At 29.2% G+C, this 24,877-nt stretch overlaps 5 protein-coding genes and 1 long non-coding RNA gene across 13 annotated transcripts; 2 read left to right on the top strand and 4 right to left on the bottom strand.

Annotated features, from left to right (window-relative positions):
• Positions 1–58: 58 nt before the first annotated feature.
• LOC139995401 (sorting and assembly machinery component 50 homolog B) lies at positions 59–2,606 on the bottom strand. Of its 2 annotated transcripts, none has more exons than XM_072018835.1 (8): positions 2,408–2,606; positions 2,087–2,158; positions 1,921–1,995; positions 1,619–1,837; positions 1,263–1,477; positions 810–1,188; positions 429–723; positions 59–335 (listed from the first exon to the last, which is right to left on the bottom strand). In XM_072018835.1, exons 1-8 carry the CDS (start codon positions 2,426–2,428, stop codon positions 151–153), a joined length of 1,461 nt encoding a protein of 486 aa, XP_071874936.1. In that variant the 5' UTR covers positions 2,429–2,606; the 3' UTR covers positions 59–150. The 2 variants fall into 2 exon arrangements, with proteins under 2 accessions (XP_071874936.1, XP_071874937.1); XM_072018836.1 differs by lacking the exon at positions 2,408–2,606 and adding an exon at positions 2,246–2,374.
• Positions 2,607–2,943: 337 nt separating this feature from the next.
• On the bottom strand, positions 2,944–9,608 carry LOC139995388 (anoctamin-1-like). 3 transcript variants are annotated; one of them, XM_072018794.1, is made up of 11 exons: positions 8,485–9,608; positions 7,798–8,165; positions 7,570–7,695; positions 7,029–7,508; positions 5,824–6,217; positions 5,516–5,748; positions 5,226–5,423; positions 4,712–5,147; positions 4,434–4,639; positions 4,070–4,354; positions 2,944–3,995 (listed from the first exon to the last, which is right to left on the bottom strand). In XM_072018794.1, the coding sequence occupies exons 2-11, from the start codon at positions 8,107–8,109 to the stop codon at positions 3,684–3,686; spliced, it is 2,982 nt and encodes a 993-aa protein (XP_071874895.1). In that variant the 5' UTR covers positions 8,110–8,165; positions 8,485–9,608; the 3' UTR covers positions 2,944–3,683. The 3 variants fall into 3 exon arrangements, with proteins under 3 accessions (XP_071874895.1, XP_071874897.1, XP_071874896.1); XM_072018796.1 differs by having other exon boundaries at positions 7,798–8,102; positions 8,485–9,606; XM_072018795.1 differs by having other exon boundaries at positions 4,718–5,147; positions 8,485–9,604.
• Positions 9,609–12,361: 2,753 nt separating this feature from the next.
• LOC139995412 (prenylated Rab acceptor protein 1-like) lies at positions 12,362–13,585 on the bottom strand. The gene is made up of 4 exons (XM_072018857.1): positions 13,445–13,585; positions 12,916–13,149; positions 12,629–12,828; positions 12,362–12,558 (listed from the first exon to the last, which is right to left on the bottom strand). The coding sequence occupies exons 1-4, from the start codon at positions 13,513–13,515 to the stop codon at positions 12,452–12,454; spliced, it is 612 nt and encodes a 203-aa protein (XP_071874958.1). The 5' UTR covers positions 13,516–13,585; the 3' UTR covers positions 12,362–12,451.
• Positions 13,586–14,723: 1,138 nt separating this feature from the next.
• Positions 14,724–21,464, top strand: LOC139995397 (wee1-like protein kinase). Of its 3 annotated transcripts, XM_072018827.1 has the most exons (5): positions 14,724–14,864; positions 14,940–15,202; positions 17,391–17,709; positions 17,795–18,677; positions 18,758–21,464. In XM_072018827.1, exons 2-5 carry the CDS (start codon positions 15,007–15,009, stop codon positions 19,073–19,075), a joined length of 1,716 nt encoding a protein of 571 aa, XP_071874928.1. In that variant the 5' UTR covers positions 14,724–14,864; positions 14,940–15,006; the 3' UTR covers positions 19,076–21,464. The 3 variants fall into 3 exon arrangements, with proteins under 3 accessions (XP_071874928.1, XP_071874929.1, XP_071874930.1); XM_072018828.1 differs by lacking the exons at positions 14,724–14,864; positions 14,940–15,202 and adding an exon at positions 16,082–16,196; XM_072018829.1 differs by lacking the exons at positions 14,724–14,864; positions 14,940–15,202 and adding an exon at positions 16,134–16,272.
• LOC139995416 (uncharacterized) lies at positions 15,944–23,035 on the bottom strand. The gene is made up of 2 exons (XR_011801971.1): positions 22,963–23,035; positions 15,944–16,255 (listed from the first exon to the last, which is right to left on the bottom strand). It is a non-coding gene; the product is annotated as an uncharacterized lncRNA (long non-coding RNA).
• On the top strand, positions 21,603–24,618 carry LOC139995406 (sodium/bile acid cotransporter 7). Of its 3 annotated transcripts, none has more exons than XM_072018848.1 (6): positions 21,603–22,107; positions 22,754–22,911; positions 22,992–23,218; positions 23,319–23,462; positions 23,532–23,781; positions 23,971–24,618. In XM_072018848.1, exons 2-6 carry the CDS (start codon positions 22,776–22,778, stop codon positions 24,213–24,215), a joined length of 1,002 nt encoding a protein of 333 aa, XP_071874949.1. In that variant the 5' UTR covers positions 21,603–22,107; positions 22,754–22,775; the 3' UTR covers positions 24,216–24,618. The 3 variants fall into 3 exon arrangements, with proteins under 3 accessions (XP_071874949.1, XP_071874950.1, XP_071874948.1); XM_072018849.1 differs by having other exon boundaries at positions 21,603–22,627; positions 22,754–22,899; XM_072018847.1 differs by having other exon boundaries at positions 21,603–22,627.
• The last annotated feature ends 259 nt before the right edge of the window (positions 24,619–24,877 follow it).

Raw genomic sequence — 24,877 nt, 5'->3', positions numbered from 1 at the left:
ATGCTTTTTGCTGATACTTATCTCTAATGGCATTAGAATGTATTCTTCATAAAAATAATAAATTTATAATTGTAATTTATTTTACATTAAATGCGTACGATTGACATAAAAATAGTATAGAATATACAATTTACTATCCCAAAAAGTTATTTATAAGTACTGCAATCCGAGCCCGAATTGAAATTGTTGCAATACATCGCTTCTGACAAATAACAAAGGCATAACTAAGTTTAATTCTACTCTCGCTATATTTCCAAGTTTCATCGCAATACCCCCACCAACTGCACAACGAACATTTTCCTTAAAAATTTTCATATTTTCCTTATAATCATTTGCTGCAAATAATAAAAAATTACTTATTTTTGTAACTTCACAGATAATTGGAAATGAAGATAAAAAAAGATATTTCAACATTTTTAATGTCTTACCAAATTTGAAAGTGAAATTTGATACATTTCCACCATTGATGAAACCATGTAACTTGAACAAATCACCGAAACCGTGACGACCGGGTCTAAATGGCAGTGGTGTGTATAAATGAAGCGCAAGTGCCCAATATACATCGCCTCCAATTGAATTTCCATCGTGGCGAGGTCCACAGCCTCTCATATCGAATCCTCTAAGATTCAATGGTCCACCCAAGAAAAATTGATCGGCGATATTTATTTTCATATCATTGCTGATTCCTCGAAGCAATCCAGATTGAAAACCCAGCTGGAAGGTCTAATGAAATTTCTATAATCAGACAAGTTGTACAGAAGATAAATCATTCAGAAGTCTAATCTAGTTCTGAGTTAAAAAATACTTGCTGCATATTCATGAGGCGTCCAATTAGTTTGCATGATAAGTTCATTTTTAACAAATCCAATATCTCCTCCGAGACCAGCTATTTCTGTCGAAAATTGTACGAGACTTCCCATAGTAGGAAATATTAACGAGTCTCTTTTATCGATGGAACAAATATGTCGCAGTGCAGATTTCAAATTTGGACCACATTGTTCTCTAACGCGAAATGACGCTTGTTTGGACGAAATAATCTCCCTATATGTAGCTTCATATTGTAAATTATGCTTCAGTATACCTGTCCCATCTGTGTTAAAAGCAATATCTAATAATAAACCTTTATCATATTGACTAAAACCAGACCATGGGAATCTATTTGATGTGTTAAACACACTGCCAGTTAATCTGTGAAAAAGGTTAAATTATATATTAACTGTAATTTATAACATTAATCTTTAAAATGGATTAATTTTACATACACTTTATGGCGCCAACTGCCTATAAATGGTTTAACAGCAGATATACTTATATTAGTTGAACTTTTTGAACCATAAGAGTATTCCATCTGAAGACGTTCTCCTCTTCCAAATAAATTGGGTGCTTTTGCTTGAATAATAACTGAACCCTCATTATTTCCAACCATAGTGCTAATTCCACCTGTTAGACGTCTCATTTCATGTACCATAAAAGTGACCTGAAAAAGAACGTGATTTAAAGTCTCTCATACAAATATACGCTAACTTTTAGAGAAATGATTCATGAGTGAACTGGAATGAATTAAATCTGAGAAATTACTTATTTTTTGTTGAATTAGTGTGTAATTATATAGACCCACTTCAACGCCTTCTGGGGTAGCATGAGGACCTTGACTGGTATCAATGTAAATTCCAATATTCCCAAAACATCCTAAATCTTGCAATTTTTCTCTCACTTTATAGGCACGTAAAATAATATCATAAAAATCTTCAGCTTTAAACAATTCTGTTACTTGGGCTTTTATTATGTCATCTTTTGTTCTCATGAGTCCATCTACATGTATTCTATCAACTCTTGCCTAGTTTACAAAATATCAAGACTTAGAAATTAATAATTTATATAAATAAAACAAATGTTTTATGTTTATATTAACGAGTGTACCTTCACTGAATGAAGATCAATGGATTTCTCTTTCCTTTTTTCAAGTAAATTCATCTTTTCATGAATGTGTGAAGACTAAGAAAGATCGTTAATTATAAAAAATATATTTAAAATATTGCATTTATATTGAATAAATTTTAAGTCAAAATATATGTATATTACTTACAGGATTATCTTTTTTAAAATTTTGTCTTTCATTACTTGAAGATTCGTTTGTATTTCTAAACATATTTGATTCCTGAAATGACAAAACACGCGAAACATTAACGGACAAAATTTAATTAAATAGTAACTTGCAAAAATTCACTAAATGTACAATGACAACCCGTATAATAAAGAAAGGAATGCTCAAATTTAATAGAACATTTAGCACAATTATTAAATTTAAAATAACGATGTTAAAAATTATTATTAGAAATTACTCATGCAGCAAATTAATGGTTTTAATTTTAGGTTATTCTGTAATTTTCTAATAATAAGCGTGTACCTTCGCATGAACAGTTCCCATTTTTGTTAGAAATTAATTTTTACTATTTGCATAAGAATTCACATTAAAATCATATAATAAATTATGTCAGATCTCTTTTAATGCTTAGTAAAAAATAAATGTAAATTTTTTTAAATCAAATATTCGGAATGATTGAGAATAGGGTAGTGTGGTATTCTCAATACCGGTTCTATGATATCGCCCTCTGCGATACAACACTTTTGATGATATGATAATAATAAAATTATATCACTTTAAACTTACAAAATTCAAAATTTTCATTGTATATATGAAAATGTTTATTTACTTTAATTCAGTTTGCATTTTATATTATTTTACGGCTCTTTAATTAAGTTACACATATATGATGTAAAAATTGCACATTTATAAAAGTATTACATATCTATACTTATTAAATATAGTAGGTAACTGTATCAAAATGTATATTTTAATTGTACATATTTAAAAATATTACAGAGTTTATGAAAATTATGGGAAAATTTTGTAATCAAGTAGAGGTAGATGTTACTATAATATTAACAATACACATTATCACAATATTAAGAAACCACATTGTTACTTAACAGTTAATAGTTAATTGCTATATTGTGCATAAATGTAGAATAATTAATTCATTCTTAAGAAGTAAATTCATATATTAGAATATAATATCGCTTACAGGAACTTTTAGAGGAAGCTTTATCAATTATGTTTATGGAATTAAACTTTGAAATAATACAATAACAAAAATGTAATTTATGAAAGGTGCAATAATAAGTGAATAAATAAATTACATTACTACGCGCATTTTTCTGGATTAAATATATAATTTGGCATAAAAAATAAAAAAAGACACAATAATGTAATATATTCATATATGTATGCCTTTAAGTTAGGTCATGAGTCTTCATTTTCATTTGTTAGGAACAATAGTATGAGATTCATATACATACACATACGTATTTTAACAGAGATATAAAATATCAAAATTTGTTATAATGAGAATACTTCCTTCTTTTTAAATAATTATTCATAAAGATATATGACAGCTTCAATATCAACATATATATAAATTATTATTATATATATCTAAATATCGTCTTTCTAATTTTTTCTTTATTATTAATATTAGTTATACTTTTTATATATTTCTATTAAATAATTTCTTTAAATACATTCATTTGGAAATCAGATTAATGAAACCAATATATGTAGGTGTGACTAGCATCACAGTTATAACTTTCTATTGATTTCGTTAATTTGGTCTGCAAAACGGTTATAATGCGGCAGGACCAACTCGTGGATGTGTACTAGTCGGTGATACAGGACTTCCATGAACTTCTAAATCAAATTCAGAATTAGATAAACTATTTCTCATGACTCTGTTCCATCGATTCGTGTTTTCATTTAACGTAATATGTTGATTTGTTTCTACATTATCAGCGGATCTTTCACGAGCACGAAGTGCTTCTTGTTGAATAATTATTTCATTAGTTATATACGTCTCGCGTCGAATTTTATCCCGTAACTTTGGATGGATATCGGGGATACACCATCGCACGAATATCATGACCAAAGCAACAACATTCTGGAAAAGATTGATTTTGTTAGCTGTTAAAATTGATTTTTGAATTTAAATTTGCATTGATGGTATAACAATACCTCAAATACAACAATAAAAGCTAGTCTCGCTGCAAGTACGTGCCAAAACATGATTGTATATTGATATTTGTTTGGTGATTCAGGAGGTTCTCTATAATCTGGATATCTACATATTTCAACTTGCTTGTGAGAAGGTAAAAATGGTTCAGTACCATTTTTTAAGTCACTTGTATTAAATTTGGAGAGAGAATGATCTAGAAATCCTTCCAGAGAATAATTATCAGAGACAGTTATTCGATAAACTAGTCTTGGTATAAAATTAGAAGTAAAAGCTATAATGAACGCCTAAAAAGTTCAAATTATAAGTATACAAAAAATTATACATTGTTTACATAAAATACTTTATAGATAGATACAAACTTACATTAGTTATAACTGATAACTTAGAAATAGAATCAAGAATACGAAACCATATGCCTATATCTGTAACACGTTGTCCAACTGGCCTTCTGTACATTGTCAGTAACTTTTTGGCATCTAATCTCATTTCAAAAACGTTATTCAACAGTGCAAAAAATGGTGCTAACGGAAATGCAGCAACAAAGATAGTAACAAATCCATATTGTAACACTGTAATATATAAAATATTAAAATTTAAATAGGCAATATAAATACATATATCTAGTTTTAAAAATATAATACCGCTACCCATTTCTAAATACTCAGGAAATAAACTTCTTGGACCCCATTCCACCAATTTATAATCCTTAATCCATTGAAGATATTTCCGAGTAGTAACTTTTTTCTGCCCATCTTTTGTCTTCATCCCAACGTGTACTTTTAAAGTATTTAACCATTTGTAAAATAGTGGAAACAACATTTCTAATATTGTATTCATAGCCTGCTTGCCAATCATGATAATGCTTAACTGTATGCATAATTCCATAAGGCAGCCACCAGGGCCACATTCTTCTTGTCGATATTCGAAAAAGCGATTATAATTTCCTGGATAACCAACGAATTTTCCTTTAAAAAATGCTATATAAAATATGGAAGCATAGTAATTAACAAATTCGAGTAAATATATTTTTAATGTTAAACTATCATCAAATTCAGTTTGAGTACGAAGCAGTTCAATCTGTAAAAATAAAAAAGAAAAATTTAATATTTTTAAAAACGAAGGAAAAAATATATCGTTATTATGATATTAAAGTACCTCAGTTAAATATTCAGCTAGCCAAACATAGACCCAATTAAATACTATAATGCAGCACAAATTAATGCTAGCTGCAGTAGCTGTTGTAAATAATATTGCATAACTTGTTACCATAGGATGTCCATAAACACTTAAGGCGGTTAAAACAGACATTCTATATAAAACAACACCTAACACTGCTGCCATTGCTATTGCAATCTATAATTTAAAACATAAATAGAAAGCAAATTTTTTGAAAAAAAATCGTAATTATTAAATTCATTTCTTTTTTATATTCTATATTCACAAACCAGCAACAAAACGACGGAAAAACTGAGAATCGTAGCGGGAACTCTCATTTTCCAAAAGGGAACTTTCGGTTCTTCCGTATTTGTAATAATATTGAGCGATTTCTTTTTTATATGTGCTAAACGTGCTAAGTACTGAGGACGAGGATGTTCCTCTTGAGCATCTAAACCAGTTAAATCCCATCTGTGAGTTATTTCTGCTGAATACCTCTTCCATAATTCCAAAAACAATGTAGCTAATAAAATATAATAAAAATAATAATGAAATTTACATTGTGCATGTGTATAGCTATTAAAAATACTATACATACCCCATAATGACATAAATATAGAAAAAAACACGGTTGATGGATTATCAAACAAATACGTAATTCTTGCGTGTAAGCATGTTTCCTTTAAATCCCAATATCCACAAAAATGATCACATAAGGGACACATTTGAATGATACCCTTACCATTACAAACATCTTCGCTTGGTTCGTTAGAATACAAAGTCGCGCAACTGTATATGAAGCATAAAAGGCCTACGATACTAGCAGGTATCAGCATATGTGTATAAAATCCGAGCCAAGCAAAGTAAAGTCCAATTTTTACTCCAAAATATTCTTTGATATAATCCAATGGTTGATAGTGAAGACATTTTTTTAAACATGCCCATTCTTTGTACAAAAGATACCTCATAGAATCTGGTGCTTGTAAATCACCCTAAAAATAAGAAAAAATTGTATTAATTAAAATATTATGTCCTAAATAAATTTTTATCTGAATTATATCTAAATTTGTTTGAAATATATATTGCATGAAATATGAAAATTTTTAAATGTATATTTACTTAAATTTATGTATAGTAAAAAGTATAAAATGTTGTTTACTCAATAAAATATTTTAGTCCTTGTTTTATAATCAAGATAAATTCAGCATTTTTAGTGATAGTCATATGTGGTGTATTAACGAAATATTCACTTACGATCACTAACGAAAATTTACAGATAGAAGGAGATACGAACATAAATGTTCATTGTCGTATATAAATTGAAGATGATAATGAACAAAAGAACAATAAAAGTTCAAAAAGCCTCAGTATACATACATACCTGAAAATCCACCCTTAATAACTATACTTTGTCTATCTATATAAATATATGTATAAAAACGTATTAGACACGATAAAATACGGAAATCCTATAAACTGCTTTTTGTTTAATATAAATCCACATAGAATAACTACATTTGAAACAAAAGGGTAAACCATAAATTATATATTGGCGTTCTTCCTTTAAAGATTTTTCAACGGATAATTTAATGTTTTGGAAGTGTGAAAAACTGCGCGAAATAAGCGAATGGGAAACAACAAAGCTTGTTGATATTACGATATAGCCGTCCCTACTTTTTAACGACACTAATAATGTAGAAAGACAATACAAGCATGTACCTATAACTTGACATAAATAGAAGTTATTACAATAAATCTAAAACTGAAAAAATGCGGAGAAAAAAACAAAAAGATATGGCTTACATCGTGAAGAGGATATGCGGCTATGTATGCTTTTTCCGAAATCAACCTTTCTATCCCAAATGCAAAATCATCATCCTTGGTTTCTGTAAATCTGGTTCTATCTAAAATAAACTGTACAATTCTAGCACGTGTTGCGGCAGTAAAAAAGTTTGGCGAGTCCAAACTGAATAAGTATTCTTTATCGCGGCTATAGACAGCCGTAAAATTATGTCTCATAGTTGGAAATATTGTTTGGTCTACATAATATTTTTTCATAATTCTCTTGAATAACGAATTGACTTCTTTAATTAATGCGTTACTACGATTTTCAGGAATTAACACGGTAGGTAATTCCTTCATTGGCAATCTAAGTTTTAATATTTCAGCATACCGTCTTAGTACTTCTCGAGGTGCATGAATTTTTATAAAATGAAGACCGTTCGGTTCTGCCTGTTCATATTCTAACTGTAAACCTTCCTTCTCCAAATTCTTTTCAAATACCTAAAAATTAAAAATAGATATTAAATAAAAAATATTATTTCTTCACTATACACTTACTTACACGTCTATATTCAGTACAGCGATATGTTTGAGCTTCCACATTGTACTCATCCCAAACAATTATAAAATCAATTGTACGAACTTCGTCACGAAAATATAAACTAAAAGCTGTTCCACATTTTGAAATCTGAAGAAAACAATTATTATTTCATGATTAACATAGTTTCATTTTTAAATACAAATAATAAAGTTATAAAAATATAATAAAAATAAAAAGTTATAAATTTACCGATTTTGAACTTCTCCTACTATTCCTTAAATCTGTACAACTACCATCAATTGTTGTTCCATTATTAAGGGTTGATAAATCATCATTATATGATCGCTCAATATCTTGTAAGGAGATTGCGCTATGCATACTATTCATACTCATACTTGTAGCATTATTTAATGATGAGATATTACGAACACTTTGATACAAAGTTTGTATAGATCCTGCATTTAAATTACTTGGTATTGATCGATAAAGACTTGCTTCAGATGTATTATTTCTATCTTTTTGTATCCATGGTATAGAAATTTCTTCATCATCCTCTTCCATTTTGAATTGAATTGATCAGTATTCAAATCCTATTTATTTGAATCTAACAACGTATACTACATGCAAGCCAAATAAAAAATATTTATATATTCATAAAAAAAGTGTCACACAACATGTACATTACAAATATTTTATAATAAACTGAAGAATAAAATACATGTTACAAAGTAAGACATGAATAAAACAATGAATACTATTAATGAAGCTATTAAAATGGACACAGGATTATATTAAAATTTATCCAATTTATATTAAATTATTCCAACTTTACAAGAAAAAGTGATTTATTATTAATTTTATACAATATCTAACTATAATATGTTTACAAAATTTTCTATGTAAAAAGCACTAACTAAAATATATTAGTATGCTTACAGAATTTCCATGTTCCAATTAGAAATCTTTAATTCCGGATGCTGTACAGATATGGTACAGGAAATTGTCACAATATAATCGTATCATGCATGTATTTTTAACCTTTGATTTACTACTACACAGATTTCTTTCTTATGAATTAGTTAATTTATGTGCATTTTTACGAAGTAACATACTTAGCATTTTAATTTTATTTTTTGAATAAATGCAAAGTAATATATATATAATCACGAAGATGTAATTTCATGATTCATATTAATATATTACACTACACATGTGTGCAATTGTATGTATTGTATTGTATGCAATGTGTTAAATGATCACGTAATCCATATAAATTGATACCATTTGTCACCTTCACTTGTTTGTGTCAATTCAATTTATATAAATTCTTAAATTTGTAGCGACCAAAGGCACGCACAACTAAAAACCTTTGGTGTGCCAACGACCGATATGATTTGTGACATACGGGCCAGCAAAGCTATTTTTAAGAAAACTATTTTTTATGTGTCGCTTCAATCAGTCTCATCTATATGTATCTTTTTGTTCAAGTTTTATTATCAGTCTCAATAGCATCCACGAAAGTCATTAATCCCAAGTTTCTACGGACGAGACAACACGAACGTCGAATCGACGTCCGTTGCGTAACGTCTGTGTAAAATTATATGTATTTATGTTAAAGAGCTCACACTAAGAACGCGCGTCGCTTCAGTATACGATAACACATACATAAGTATATATATTTCTACAAAGGATATCACGCAACGAACGTTGTTTTGACATCGGCGTGCACCCAGGCTAAATGGCCCATTCGTCGAAGATCTAGTAATCACAGACCAAAAACGACAAGAGACATCATTACAAACTACATCACATACCTCAAACCAAGGAGAAATTGCCCTGGATCACTAAATGTGATAAATAACACTGATATATATCATACCTTATATATCAGTGATAATCAAATTCCGCTTTTGAAGAAGTGCGTTAAGGATGTCGAGAATGTGATGTGCAACAAAAGTAATAATTAAATCCCTAATTGGTTGCGCTAGTATGGGAATCAGCGACAGTTAGACATAGTTCCTATTTCATTCGTCCGAGAAAAAGTCTGTAATCCATTAGCGAATAAAAGACTTTCCTATCGAACTATTTTGTAGTTAATAATATCATCTCACCCCTTCAAACTAAATAAAAAGCAACGACGTTTCTATAATACATTACAATCAAATATAAATTCTCTAATACATATTTCATGACACATTCATATTAAATATTTTCTTCAATAACGAATATTGAAATGAGACTATCATCAAAAATATTTTTTACAATTATGGGATTTTGGAAAGCTACAATTAATATAAATATTTCAATGTTTTATTTAACTTCCTATTACAAATAGAAATATTTATTTCACAATAGTGGTAGTACAAAATATTCTTTGGTACTTTCTGTAACAAAGTAAATTATATATAAAGATCATTCGTTTAACACTTTGACTGCCATGTTGGTTATATATGGCCGGCCACTGTTTCTCCTGTAACACCACGGTGGTCATTGGTGATTAAGGCATTTTGAATATAACCGATAAATAGAAGATACTTTGAAATAAAAAGTGCCCCATTGAACAATTAAACATTTTTATTATAGCATAAAAAAAAAAAAAAATGAGAACAAATCTTGCATCTAACGGTGCACTATGTTAAAACACTTTAAACATAAATGTGGCTCATCAATACAATCTGGACAATAGGTGGTCACCTTTTTGGTGCGATTCTTAGCAATTTTTGATCCTAACTGTTTAACATTTTTTTTATAGCACTCTCTGCAAAATTTTCGTGCCAGGTACGCTTGCCCTTCTTTCTTTTGCATTTCGTGTCGCAATCTTTGTCGAATAAGTATATCTGACGGCTCTGGTGAGTGGCACTGTGTAAGGTGCATTGCGAGTGCCATTCTAAAATCTGATACTTTGATTTTTGTTTTTGTTGCTTGTTTATAGAGTATCATCGCGTTTGAAATTGATGTAAACAATAATTCTAAAGCTAATTTTATATACCACTTGAGGGTTCTTCTATGTGGTGTAGAATATGCTATCATTTGATCTGATAAATCTACAGCACATCTTCCTCTGCTGTAATCTATCACTACCATTGGTTTATTACAAACATAATTCTTTTTGTGGATCTCTGTCATTTCAGTCGAATGTTTCGTCGAAATCATAAAAATGTCACGCTCGTCTCTCCACTTGAGGACCGTAATCCCCTTCTTATTTTGCATTGCGATAAGTTCACCGCGTTTTAATTTTTTAAATTTGACGTCAACAGGTATTTCCTTTCTATCTTTTCTTAGGGTTCCTACTAAATGAGTATTGCAATCAATTAATTTTTCGGCTAAATTTATACTTGTATACCAATTATCGGTGTAAATTGTGTGGCCTCTATGAAGAATATTGTTGCATATATTCATTACAACATTTGTGGGGGTTACGCATGGTGCATCTAAGTTTTTTCCCGAATATATTTCAAATTTGTATGTATACCCTTGGCCCGAACATATTTTGAAGACTTTGATGCCGTATTTATGTCGTTTCTGTTTCAAAAATTGCCCGAACTTTATGGGACCTCGGAGGGGTACTAGTGACTCATCAATGCATATCTCTTCATCTAAATCATAGTATTTAGAAAAATTTTGATTTAGTATATCAACAATTTGTCTTAACTTATACAGTCTATCATTTGTGTTTGCCGTTTGATTATTTGTAAAATGAAGGAACCGTAATAACAACTCAAACCGATTTCTCGACATAACTGTTCTTGGAAAAGATTGGCAGTAGGTGTTATTAGTACACCAATATGCGTCATATTTTGGTAACTTGACTAGGCTCATCCATATTAGTAGCCCGAAAAATCGTTTCATTTCATTTTTGTCGGTTGGAGTCCATTTATCTACACGAATGGATCTTTTATGTTGCATATATTGTTCAGCATATCTATTGGTTTCATCAACAATTATTTGTAGAATTTCTTCCGTAAGAAAAGCAACGTAAAAACTGTGTGGCTGATTACCCTCGATCTGTACAGCAGTTCTAGATTTTACAAATGGGATTACACTTGCCGCTGTTTGTGTTATATTATTTGACCATTCATTATCCTCTATATTATGTTCATTTTCATTTTCGATATCCATTTCATCCTCGGTATCCAGTTCGATTTGGCGCCGCCTTATCTTGGGCGATACGTGGAATATATCGTCTTCTGATGCTTCATATTGAGACGAGTCTTCCAATGAAGATTTCTCGGATGCACTCGAAAAATATTCAGTGTCTGCATCCATATCTTTGAGGGGTAATCTATGAATATTATTATAAATACACCTTAGAAAATAATCGTAAATGCTGCTTTATAATCATATAATTGAAGTTAGAAGTGTGCACATACCTTACTATTATATATAGAATGAGCAAATACTGTTTACTAATATCTTCTACAAGGTTCAACAATATATTTTGGACGTTTTGCTTACGACGAAACAACGAATGTGAATGGTTTGTTGAAATAAACGAAGCCTTGTTATAATATCTCGCTATCAACTGTTACCAAGGCGCCACGGTGGTCACCCGTGACCACCAATAAGATAAACGGTCCGTTGGGGAAGAATGTTGTCTTACATCATCAATTTATTATTATTTTGCCATTATATGCTTTGAATAATAAAAATACTCCCGTAGCGTCCTGAGCGAAACATGTAATTTCGGCGTGGCAGTCAAAGTGTGAATATATATATATATTATTTAATATTACTTCTATTCATTAAAATTAAGTTTGACATATTATTCTACTAATTATATCTTACATACATGTATCTTTTAGTAATACATGAATTTATATAAATGTATAATGCTTTATATTATCTACATATTACATAAAATTTGATTAAAATTTGATATAGTACATATCTATTATAATAGAGATCACACTTCTTGCATAACTAAAGAATTGAGTTCATCTTCTCCTGGACATAATATTGAGTCAATATTATAGAATGCTGCATGTAAAGTTATTAGAAACCAGGATACGCCTGAGAAATGAAATTTACACATAAATAATCTTACATTATATCTAAAGAAAAGGATACTTATTTTATTTACCAAGAACCCAGAAAAGAGCTGCACCAGCACCTACTAAATAAAAGATTGGCAGTGAACAGATTCCTACCAAAGAATAAACTTGAGCTAGCGTTAATTTATGATTGAATATTGTAAGCTCCTGTTTAGCATGACGTTGCGAAACCTTATAACAAGTTCCAAGAGATGCAGCAACAGCAAACAGCAATAATGGCGATGTAATCCTAATATCAAATATTTATTTTGAATTATTTAAGGTAAAAAGATATTCTATATTGGTGAAAGAATAAATACACTGTAATAAACCTTACAAACAATATATAACTAATCCAACAAACACGAACAAATAATTGCTTTGGAAATATTCAATATTTCTCATAATTCTTTTACTCAATCTTGGTAAACTGGGTGGAGGTCTTATGTTGCTTGTATTAAGAAACATAGACCAAGGCCTAATATTCGCTTTTCTGTGTTCAATCCATTCATGAGCTTGTGGATATCCTATGTTACTGAGTGGAAGTTGTGGTATCTGTAGGAATTCAAGCCTAAATAACAAAATGCACATGAATTATTAACATAAATTACTATAAAACAATACAAAATTAAAAAACCTTCTATTTCTTTTTAAAATGTTCATAATAAACAAATAATTGTACAAGAAGCTTTTAGAAATGTAATCACAAGGGATGTGTTATTCAAAAATATGGTAACTTTAACCAATAACTATCAACAAGATATCAGTGTTATTATCATTGTAAAATTTCCTTGCGTATTAGACAATAAATATTTAACATTCTATCTGCGATCATCATATCCGCCTATCATGTATTTAATGATTACCCAGTGCCAGATTTTTGCTTTTGTTGAGGTATTTGCATATCTCCCGCAATCTCAATTCGCACGTCTGCCATTCTCGTTTTTTTTAATGATCAAATTTTCGGGAATGGGAACGTGTGATAAAGAAACGACTACTTATTCTCTCTGTTTGACTGTTTTACGTGGAGCCTCGTATCCCCACTGCAAGGCATTTGTAGCCTCGTTTTAGAAAAAACCCGTCGAAGGCAGTAAAACTCCCATCATATCGCACATCGAACTACTATGTTACCCCTACCACTATGCACTACTACACAAACACGAGCCAGCCGTCGCGCATACAAACGCTACAGGTTGCAGCTGCTCGATAAAAATTCTTTCATTGCCTCCGTGAAACTTCTTTCACGAAAAGAGCTCTTTGTCTGAGTAGAGGTAGAAGACGCGATACATTTTTCCCTTCCTTACGTGAGTTTTCAATGTTTTCATTTAACAAATGTAAAAGATATATAACCATACATTCAGTGCATGTTTAGTTGTGATTGAATTTTTCTTTTAAACATTTCACTTTTACTTCTTTCTATTCTCGGAAATCGGATTATTCATCATTTCGTCTTGATTTCCTGATGCTTACGATTTAAAAATGTAATCAAAGCAAAACTGTAAAGATGTAAAACATTTCTACAATTAATAAAACGACCATATTAAACTAATACTAATAATAAATAACACCAAATTCTCTTACAATCAATTAAAATTTGTACGATATTTTAGCCACACAACGGATGTTTATGCATTTGTAGGAAATTTAAAGCTATATAAATGTACGAAATATATATAATATAGAAAAATATGTATATAAAATATCTAACAGAAAATTGTGAATGAAACAAATTACTATTTAGTATCCATTTCTTTATTTATATTCACAAGAAAGTATGAATTTGTATAAAAATTCGTAACATATTCATAAATCCGAAACTCTTATTCAATTCGACTTTATTTAGTACATGTTTTCGAATTTCTAATTTATACGTCGTAATCGTATGTATACATAAATTAATTCATAAGATTGTGGCATGTGGTTTCATTTGTTACAGAAACATAAGTTTTTTAGACGTCGAATGAGATCATCAGTGCAAAGGTAAAAGTTTGTTTTTGTTCTTTTATTCGACGAGTGATCATCGGCTATTTTAAGCATCGTTCGGTTTCGTCGAAAACTCGCGGAATAAAGTGTGACAAAAGTTTTTAGAATTTTCATCGAGAATGATTTCACCCTCTGAAACTATGTGCAAATGACGCTGCCATGTATTAGCATTGTGAGCAACGAGAACCAATAAGAGGACGCATTATATCAAATCCAGTACACCCGTTCTCAAGGAGGCTTTTGGTTGGTCGGCTTCAATTTCCCAAGTAACATCGGGCCACCCGCCATAACGAACGTAGCGTGGTACGTACGACTGTTTGAATGAACATTTTTGAAAAGCGTAATTGATAAGGTTCACAAATTAGTACCTTATTTTAGTTTAATACTAATAGTGTACACGGGACTGGTTGCATACGAGGAAACTTATGGTGACAATTTGAAAGACATGGAAGTTGCACAAAAGTTGCATTTCGACGCATGCGACATTCAAAATGAGGAACTAAATATTAGCTGTCATACAAACAGCTCCGGTTGTGATGTAGATGATATATTGGACTCTTCCGCGGAGGATCTTGGATGTTCACCTCCGCTTCAACCGAAAAAATTGTTCAGAAATACGATGGGCTGTTGTGACAGTGAAAGTAAGTAATCAATCCGTTCTAATTGACTTGCTTGATTGCCGAATCGGAGCTGCTCAGTAAGGTTACCCAACAGACTCGTGTCTTAAATATGCTTGTATGGAAAGACTTTTAAGCAAGTACTTTTAAAAATTGTGTTTTCGATATGTATTCCTTTAGTGATGAGTGTGGGAGGATTACAACATTATGTTATCTCTCTATTTCTATGCTCTTAGATGTCGATTATTCTTTTATTAATTTTGAGAAATCAATAATAGAATTTTATATAGAGAAAAGGAATTAATAATTTGAATCAAACATTTTTCAACAGTTTCGTATTTCTTATTTGTCATAAATCTTATTTGCTTCAAGAAAGCAAATGACAAATTATTAAACCAAATTCATTTGGACTAAAAGATACCCTTTGAAAGTGATTCATCTACAATTCAGAGTTAATTAATTAGAAATGTTATTGAAATGAAAATTGGTGTGAATAATAATGAATAATAATGAATAATAATAATAAATAAATACAGGAATAAAAAAACATTGAAATAACGCAACGATACTCGTTTTAGAAAGACAATTCAAAACTTTGGTTTATATTTGCGAAAATCAATATGAAAATCTAGAAAGATAATAAAAAGATAACTTCAGACATAAATAACTAGAATGAAACTCTACATTTTACTTTCCATTAACGATCTCTCGTGCCAAGATAAGTCCTGGTACAGTCTCGAATAAAATAAATCTACTTGAAGGAAGTATAGATATTGTAATATTTATTTAAATAAAATTAATACAACTGTTAAGAACGTGTAATAAGCTTACACTTTCGTCACGAGGCAACGGCGTCAGTCAGCTTATTTCTGCACATGCGCATAACTGCGTTTGCCAGCGACGCGCTCGGCTATAACAAACAACTCTATCACGACGTTTTCTTTCGTTCTTCTTACTTGCAAAATTTATGTTATACGAAAACACAATAATAATAAAAATATGAATAATAACGTGACAGGTTAGTGCAGTTTCCAATGTTTTCGTACTTTTACGAGATGTTTTTGTTTGGTATCCTGACTGCAACACATTTAAAGGTATTTCATTTATTGTTGTATATATTTCTATTGTAAACAATTGTAAAAGTCATAATTTTGTTTTTTAAAACATCCTATTGCCAAAACTCAAGTATCTTGTGTCTTATGGTGTTGTTTTTTTTTTTTTTTTTTCAAATCTTAATTGTGTACTCTAAGTAATCCTTTCTTTGGTTTTTTTGTTTTATTATTGTAATTTTTATGATTGTCTGCATAATTTAAAATATAGTTGAGGTGAAATTACATTTTTGTTTGTTTCATATGATATGTCAATAGTGTGGGTGTAATCATTAATATATTTTGTAGTGTACTTTATTTTTAATTTTATATATATTAAGTATGTTTTTCTAGAGCTTCCCTTTATTTTTAATTATTTATTTGTGAAAAAGCTATCTATAACCTTTTAATGTTACAGTGATATTTTCATGCATGGTGTGAGAAAATTGATATTTTTGTTGGGCAATTGTTTTACATCATGCTAAGTTGTTTATAATCCAAAATATATAGAGGTCGAGAAGTAATCAGTAGATACAATAGTATTGTGCACTGTTATTACCTCAAATCATTTCATTATTCATGTACATTCATGTATAATTCTATGCATTTTATTTTTAAATGGTGATTAATAAGTAATATTTATATGTGACTTTTTACACATTCTTCTTTTATTGTTAATAAACATTAAAAAATATAATATATATACATATTTCATTACAGGAAATAAGTAAAAAAAATGTATATATGTTTGTACTATTTTCATGTAAAAATGTAATTGTACCTACATATGTATATTATACTGTAACTTATTGTCAAGACATTCTATTGATTTTATATTAAGTCTTTGTTTGAAACACAAAGCTTATATTTGTTAAAAATTGGTATCAAAAAAGACAAATTATATAGAAAAATACGATTAACATTAAAAAATTAAAAAAGAGAAAAATAAAAAAGAAAATGAAAAAATATAAAAAAATAAATAATAAGAAAAATATGAAAAAAAAGTAACTACCAATAAAGCAGTAAATATAAGATTTGACAAAAGTTTGCTTGAGTTTAGCGTGCGTATACATAGAGAGACTAGACCCTGGAAAATTGTATGTTTCAATAAATATAATTCACAGGTACATCAAGAATTAGGATTCCTCCTCGCGAAAATATGTGTTCTCAAAAAATATCAATGGCATGTAGTCCACCTTACAAACGTGTTAGAGCATTACGTCTTTTTGATTCTCCCGCTACTCCAAAAACGCTAATGGAAAAAAGTACGATGCATACTCCATTTCCGACTAAATGTACCAGACTATTTTCATTAGATAAACCTAGACCATGTAGTTACCAAAATAAATCTGACAAACCTGCTGCTAATGTGAATCCTTTTACACCAAATGGAATGCTGTTAACTGCAAGAAAACGCACTAGATCTAAGCGTAGTTTGATTGGGTAAGTATACATATAAGAATCAAAATATAAAATTCAATAATGCTGTCAATTTTGAAGTAAAAATGGTTTTGTTTTTTAACATCAGTTCTCCAGATATCCATATTCCAAAATTTGATCTCGGCGATTCCGAAGATTCCGATAATGAAATAGAACAAGCTACAAAACGTGTAGCATTGCAAGATTCTAATATTCCACGATATCATCAAGAGTTCCATGAACTTGGCTTAATAGGGACAGGTGAATTTGGTTCCGTTTACAAATGCATTAACCGATTAGACGGATGCATTTATGCCATTAAGAAAAGTATTAAACCTGTGGCTGGAAGTATTAATGAAAAGAATGCCTTAAACGAAGTATATGCGCATGCTGTACTTGGTAAACATCAACACGTTGTAAGATATTATTCTGCATGGGCAGAAGATAATCACATGATAATTCAAAATGAATATTGTAATGGTGGTAGTCTAGCAGATGGGATTATCAACTTAGAAAAAGAAAAAAAGCATTTTACTGAAGCGGAAATGCGACAATTATTGTTACATGTTGCTGAAGGTTTAAGATACATTCACAGCATGCAATTAGTACATATGGATATTAAACCTGGAAATATCTTTATTTCCAAAGAGAAGAGGTTACTCGCAGTTAATTATGATTCAGCTGACGATGGTTTCGACGAAGAGGAAACTGTAGAAGAAGAAATTACTTACAAAATAGGAGATTTGGGTCACGTTACATCCGTTAATAATCCTCAAGTCGAAGAAGGGGATTGTAGATATCTTCCAACGGAGATTTTGCGAGAAGATTTCAGTCACTTACCAAAAGCCGATATTTTCGCTTTGGGATTAACTGTTTATGAAGCAGGGGGTGGAGGTCCATTACCTAAAAACGGACCAGAATGGCATGATATTAGAAATGGAAATTTAAAGGAATTACCACATTACAGTCGTGATCTTAACGAATTACTTAAAGTAATTTCATTACCAAATTCTTTCTTTTTTTAAATTTGAATTAGAATATGAAATTTAATTAAATTTTTTTCTGTTTACAGTTGATGATTCATCCAAACCCTGAAATGAGACCATCAGCAATATGTCTTATACAACATAGAGTATTGTGTCCATTTGGAAATAAAACAAAAGCACAACTTCGGCGGGAATTGAATGCAGAAAAATTAAAAAATGAAATTCTATCGAAACAGCTGCAAGAAGCTGCTAAATGTCTAAAAACTATTGCCCCAAACGTAGCAGCAATTAATAATAATACAATGAATGCAGGAGGCTATGAATTAAGACCTACACCAACTAGAACTTCGTCTCGAGTAGTAGGTAAAAAAGTCAACAGAAGCAATAGCACTACAAACTTTTAAATGTTCTGTGTTATGTTTGTGCCGGACTAAAGGAGAGGGGTATAGGTGCTTAAGGAAAAAAAAAATAAATTTTCTAAGTGCCTTGACATTGTGATATGAATTAACTCTAGTTTATAAGAAAAACTATGATCGATATTTGATAGTAAGAGAATATGATAAGTATACAGAGTGAAATTGTACAATAGCCATGGGTATACTCTTGCAGCGATGAAGGCATTATACAGATAAGATAAAGTGTGAATTTTATGCATGATAATTATAAACAGGTAACTTCTTAATTATCCATATTTTACATTTCATCATTAATTAAATTTTTAGATGGATAATACAGTAATCTAATATTGTTTACTCATGTATATTGTTTGGTTTTTTTTCTTTCTCTTATATAAGATAAAAATTAGATCCATAAGGTTTGAAAATTCTAATAATTATTGGTATTGTTCATTATTAGTCTATTTATCATAAAAGTATAGGAAATGTAACAAAATCTATTTCTTTATAAAGAATGAAAATAGTTTTATTAAATACTTCCTTGTATACCTTTAATGTTCCTGTTAATAAGTTTTTAATTACCTACTTTGTACAATTACAATATACATATATTTTATAACATTGCTGCTTTTTTACTCTATTCAAGCAGTATTATAAAAAAGAGTAGTATTGACGGAAATCGAATGAAAATATTTTTAACATCAGTTACTAATTAAGGTTTTGACATATCATTGTGTTATACTTCCATTTTTCCCGTTTTTGTTTGAGATTTAATGTAATAAATTACTGGAAGTATTAACAGTAGACTATGAGAAATTGTCCATTACAAATATATTATATTTTTATATATAGATATTTACATATAATAATAGTTCGGCGTTGTGTATTGTTTAGTGTGTAATTATTAATTAATCTCTGTATTATCCATCGTTTATTATTATCAGATCCTTGTAAGAGTGTTCAAATAATTACTTTTTTTTTTGTAATTTTCATACTCAGATGAAAGACTGTTACCTTAAATATATTGTATTGAATAATTTTTATATTTTTGCACGACATAGACTCAATATTTTTTAGGAGTATATATATACATGTTTTTTAAATTAATAATGAATAAATCGATATTATATATTGCTTGTATAGAAAACTAACCAAATAGAAACTAATGACTGACATAGTACTTCATCTAAGCATAATTCCTAGCCCTAATACTTGCAATTTTACTCTGTGTATTCTTTATATAAGGGAATAACTCTTAAAATTACAAACAATTAAAGAGTGAATCTTTGAACGTAAAAATGTTTTAAGTTTAAATTATTTTTATGATACTTTTTTATAGTCATATTATCTTTGGCATGCTCTGAAATTCGTATTATACAAGTTTCCCTTGTGTTTTTAATATATATACATATATTGGATAAATATTGATGTAAAATAATTTGCATTTTTAGTGTAAGTGGTACTACCAATTAGATATTTCTTATTCTACTTACTAATACAGAAATTCACAAAAAAATGTATTTGTTTCATTATCGAATGTGTATTCAATTTAAAAGTACTACAAATTTTTCTATGTTGGACAGACTGACCAATGCATTTTTTTACTTCACTTTTTGTTTTGTAATATACTGTGTTTCTTGATCAGGAATGACAAAAACTAATGGTTTATTACGGTATAGTGAATTCAAAGCCTTGTACCAGACAAATGCATTCAATGAATTATTTTGTTCCTCAAACTAGCATCGAATAGATGTCTTATGTACAATTATTTGGCTTCTAGCTAATAAACAAATCAAAGCTTTTGTACCTTGACTTAATATTCTCGTGTCACTGAGCATGCTAATATGTGATCTTTTTTATATCTGCATTACTGAAGCATTTCAATATTTATATGAAAAAAAAAAGAGAATATATATATATAGCATGTGTTGTAATGGTTTACATTACTGTTTACGAAACAATCTGGATTGCAGTTTTTAATATCATGAGGTTCTTTTTTTTGTAGTTTGTGTTACAAACTACTTGTGTCTTTTATAAGTATAAATTCGGTTCTTAAAAATAAGGTTTATTAAAAAGTTTTCTGTTATATTGTCAAAATGTTGAAAAGTAATGCAATCAAATATTAATTCCCATGAGTGTGTAACCTCGTTTACAAACCAATGTTATGTATGTAGTCATACACCGCGCTATGTATAAAAGTTACGAAGTTTTGTAAGAAAAAATGTGAATAATCGATAAAGGAGCTGTGTAAGTTTCAAACTGTGTGCCAAGAAGGGTGGAACCCAACTCATGGCAGCACGTTTATTGTGAACTGTTGTTTCATTAATCTTATTATTATTATTAATATTATTGTATTATTATTATTATTATAATAAATAATTAATGAATGAATAATTAATATCGTTTGTTTATTCATTGTTATATTCCAAGTATAATAATTTTATAAATGTAAATTACTAATTATTGCGTTTTTCTGCCTTTAATTTATTACAAAAAATAAAGACTTTCATATTAACATTTTGTATTATTGTAACAATTTGAATAACAACACGTACTTTTTTATTATATTCGAATTATGCTTATAAACAAGTGTTTTGTTAATACAACTTCGTTAATATTGCAAGCAGCGCAAATTTTTATGATACTTTATGACATTTTTAATAAGAACTGAATTTTGATAAGGATGAGAATAAAATTGGAAATGTTTGTTTTTAATTACGCATGCGTAAGGAAACGAAAACAGGTTTTCTCGATACATTTTGATGCCATAGACGTTGGTATTTTGATACGATGCAGTAAGGAGCATTGTATTACTTGTTACTGTTGTTACTTGAAGAGTTGACCATTAGAAATAATAAATATTTTAATTAACTAAACGTTACATAAAACTGTCCGTTATTAACGTTCTTGAAGTATTTTAGAAAAATTTTAACGAGTTCTAATGAATCGGAACTTCGAATTTATTTGTTATGGTCGTGTAATAATTTTTTGTTCTTTCATGTACAATTTTTGAGTTTAAACAACTATCAACACGATAACGTGTAAATACATAATTATATTTTGATACGAGTTTAATTAGCACAAAATATTATTATTTCGTGCAGTATAAAAAATCACAAAAGATGTTAAAAGATGAATGACAAGTTTTAAGCATAGTATAAAAAATTAATTATAAATTTACATATTGCTTCAATTTAGATGCATTTATACTTTAATTTATATCTGCCTAATTTTATACTGTAATAATGAAAATACGTACTTTATAAAGATTTTTAGTGGTAAATATACCACAGAATAATTTATAAGAAGTGAATGTATAAATATTATATCAAATAGATCTGATATAGTATTATAGCAAATAAGGCTTGCTTTATTTAATTATAATATTTCAAGCATGTTTAAATAGGACTATAGTACATATAGTATTTTGTACAAATATGCACGCACAAAATCTTTTAAGAGAGAAAGTGCATGAAATTTTCTCAAAGAAGATCCAGAAAAAATATGCTACACTGGCTGAACTTGCTCGTAGGCAGATGTACTCTAATTTTTACAAAAATGGTTTGAATCCCCTTTATTGTTATCGACACTTTTATTGTATAAATCACATTGCATTTTCTTCTATTATTACTATGGTAAACAAGCTTTTTGAAATAAATTCATATTAAACTATTTAAATTATTACAGGCATATATAAAGTTAAGTGAAAATGCGAAAAGATTATGTACAGGATGTTCAACCAAAGAAAAGGCAGAATGAACTTTTATATAGATATGGATATTTTCTGTCAATGCTTTTATGTATGATGCTTGCTTCACTTAAGCCACATTTTGGTAAAACAAATGGTATTAATTCTCAAACAATTAAATTTGTAAATTATATATTTTGTGTCTTACTATTCTTATGTTGTATGTTTGTAATTCAGGTGTTCTGAATGGAAATATTATTATTCGATATTTTGCTGTTCCTTTAACGTACTTAGAAGCAGGCCTATTATGTGATCCAAAAACACTTTATTTAACATTAAGCAATGGTTCTCTCTTAATATTTACAATGACTTTCATATATATTTTAATGCCCTTCCTGATGAGAGTTGGAGTATGTTTACTGACTTATGCCAATGTCAATGTGTGGTTATTGAAAGGAATGGAAGTAAATAAATGAAAATCAAAATATTTTCAATAATTGTATAAATACTCTAGTCTAATAGAGATACTTCATAGTAATCTATTTTAATTTTTTTGGTTTTTAGGTACTTTACTGTATGCCACCTCCATTTAATACAAGTTTTGTTTTGTGTCGATTGGCACAAGCAGATTTGTCAACAAGCATTGTGATTACTTTAGTATCTCATTTTGGAGGATTATTTATATCTCCTATATTATTATACTTTGTGGTATTTATTCATTATTAAAACGTAAATTAGTATATGTTTTTCATTTTATAAGAATTTTAATACTTTTAGTTAGGTGCATCTACACCTCCCTTAGTTGGTGTGAATGTAAAGGAAACCATTTATAGTACAATTGTACCATTAATTATTGGTATTGCAATTCAAATTGTGATCTTAAAGTATGATGTTTGTTTCAAAATTAAGTCACCTTGGTTTTCTCAAGGACTATTATTAGCTACAGCATATCATTGGTTTTGTGATGCTGTGTTGGTAGACGCATCATCTTTGCAAGCTACTGATGTGTTATTATGCGTATTACTTGGTAAGTTTCTATTAAAATTTACATCTATGTAACCAGATGAACATTTAACGGCAATAATTGTTGTAATAATGTTAGTGCATGTATGCACACCATCTTCATCAGTCAAAGTACTATTAATTTGACTTAAATACAAGATATTGTATGCTTTTTGTTACTTCATTCTGTTATTAGTATTCTTTTATGTTCAAGCTTGCGTGGGACAACTATTTGTTAGCTGCTTGTGTTGGATTTTGTGCTCTCGGTGGTTACCTCGGAATATCTTGCTAGCTGCACTTTTTACAAGTACTCACAAATCAGTTGGTCTTGGAAGCTGGGTTTTACGTGGTGCTTACCATGGTTCAGCCCATGGTCCTGCAGTGAATTTACCATTGTCTGTACTACCAGTTGCACAATTGCTGTTAGGTAGTTTATTAGCTAGTTGGTTGTCTCCATAATGTAAAATACATTATGTGATTAATTTGAATAATTTTGTTTGTATACTTTGCATTCCATGTGAAATTGCATGTATATACTATCTGTTGTTTATGTAAGTTTCCTTTGATTATATGTATTTTTTGTGTACTTCCTAGTATATAAGATTTTTAATAAGAACATTTTTTTTCTTTCTTCTCTTATGTTTGTTAATGTACTTACAAAATAGCAAAACATTGAAAATATATACTATATTACTCTATATAGTAGTAAAATATTGTAAGGTACTTCGGTACGTATTACTAGAATATTTAAAAATGTAATTAATCCGTTTATTTAATGTTCACATTCATTATAGAAAAGGATACCTTAACAAGTAGTATTCAAACATGGAGTTAAGAAATAAAAAAGGCTTAAGTAGATTAAGATCTTAAATTTTAATATATAAAAATCGTATGAAAATTATTTACATAATATAATTTGAAAAAGTGTTTAAAGAAAACGTTTAATAAAATATTGGGTAGGATTTTACTCAAAATTGTTTTCAAAATGTATCAAATAAGTTTATTTATATGTATAACGAAATGCCAAAGGCTTTGAAACATAGTCTGTGATTCTTTTTCTTTAAATTTCACGCAGGGTGTATATGAACTTTATTTATTGCGAAATTTAATACTTACCTTGG

The sequence above is a fragment of the Bombus fervidus genome, chromosome 16, assembly GCF_041682495.2.
Source record: "Bombus fervidus isolate BK054 chromosome 16, iyBomFerv1, whole genome shotgun sequence".
Classification (NCBI taxonomy): Eukaryota; Metazoa; Arthropoda; class Insecta; order Hymenoptera; family Apidae; genus Bombus; species Bombus fervidus.
Note: the sequence above shows the minus strand (reverse complement) of the source record. Positions and strands in the feature narration are given on the sequence as shown.

Bases quoted from the DNA above. Each gene is read 5' to 3' on its own strand.
- LOC139995401 (XM_072018835.1), bottom strand. From the start codon at position 2,428: ATGGGAACTGTTCATGCGAAG. The intron at 1,838-1,920 runs GTACACTCGTTA...TTTGTAAACTAG, and splicing joins TTGATCTTCATTCAGTGAAG to GCAAGAGTTGATAGAATACA. The intron at 1,478-1,618 runs GTGGGTCTATAT...GTTCTTTTTCAG, and splicing joins CTACCCCAGAAGGCGTTGAA to GTCACTTTTATGGTACATGA.
- LOC139995388 (XM_072018794.1), bottom strand. From the start codon at position 8,109: ATGGAAGAGGATGATGAAGAAATTTCTATACCATGGATACAAAAAGAT. The intron at 5,148-5,225 runs GTACTTTAATAT...TTATTTTTACAG, and splicing joins TAGCTGAATATTTAACTGAG to ATTGAACTGCTTCGTACTCA. The intron at 3,996-4,069 runs GTATTGTTATAC...AATCTTTTCCAG, and splicing joins CTTTTATTGTTGTATTTGAG to AATGTTGTTGCTTTGGTCAT.
- LOC139995412 (XM_072018857.1), bottom strand. From the start codon at position 13,515: ATGGCAGACGTGCGAATTGAGATTGCGGGAGATATGCAAATACCTCAA. The intron at 13,150-13,444 runs GTAATCATTAAA...TTTGTTATTTAG, and splicing joins AAGCAAAAATCTGGCACTGG to GCTTGAATTCCTACAGATAC. The intron at 12,829-12,915 runs GTAAGGTTTATT...ATTTGATATTAG, and splicing joins GGATTAGTTATATATTGTTT to GATTACATCGCCATTATTGC.
- LOC139995397 (XM_072018827.1), top strand. From the start codon at position 15,007: ATGGAAGTTGCACAAAAGTTGCATTTCGACGCATGCGACATTCAAAAT. The intron at 15,203-17,390 runs GTAAGTAATCAA...TATAATTCACAG, and splicing joins GGGCTGTTGTGACAGTGAAA to GTACATCAAGAATTAGGATT. The intron at 17,710-17,794 runs GTAAGTATACAT...TTTTAACATCAG, and splicing joins TCTAAGCGTAGTTTGATTGG to TTCTCCAGATATCCATATTC.
- LOC139995406 (XM_072018848.1), top strand. From the start codon at position 22,776: ATGCGAAAAGATTATGTACAGGATGTTCAACCAAAGAAAAGGCAGAAT. The intron at 23,219-23,318 runs GTAAATAAATGA...TTTGGTTTTTAG, and splicing joins GGTTATTGAAAGGAATGGAA to GTACTTTACTGTATGCCACC. The intron at 23,782-23,970 runs GTAAGTTTCTAT...TTTATGTTCAAG, and splicing joins GTTATTATGCGTATTACTTG to CTTGCGTGGGACAACTATTT.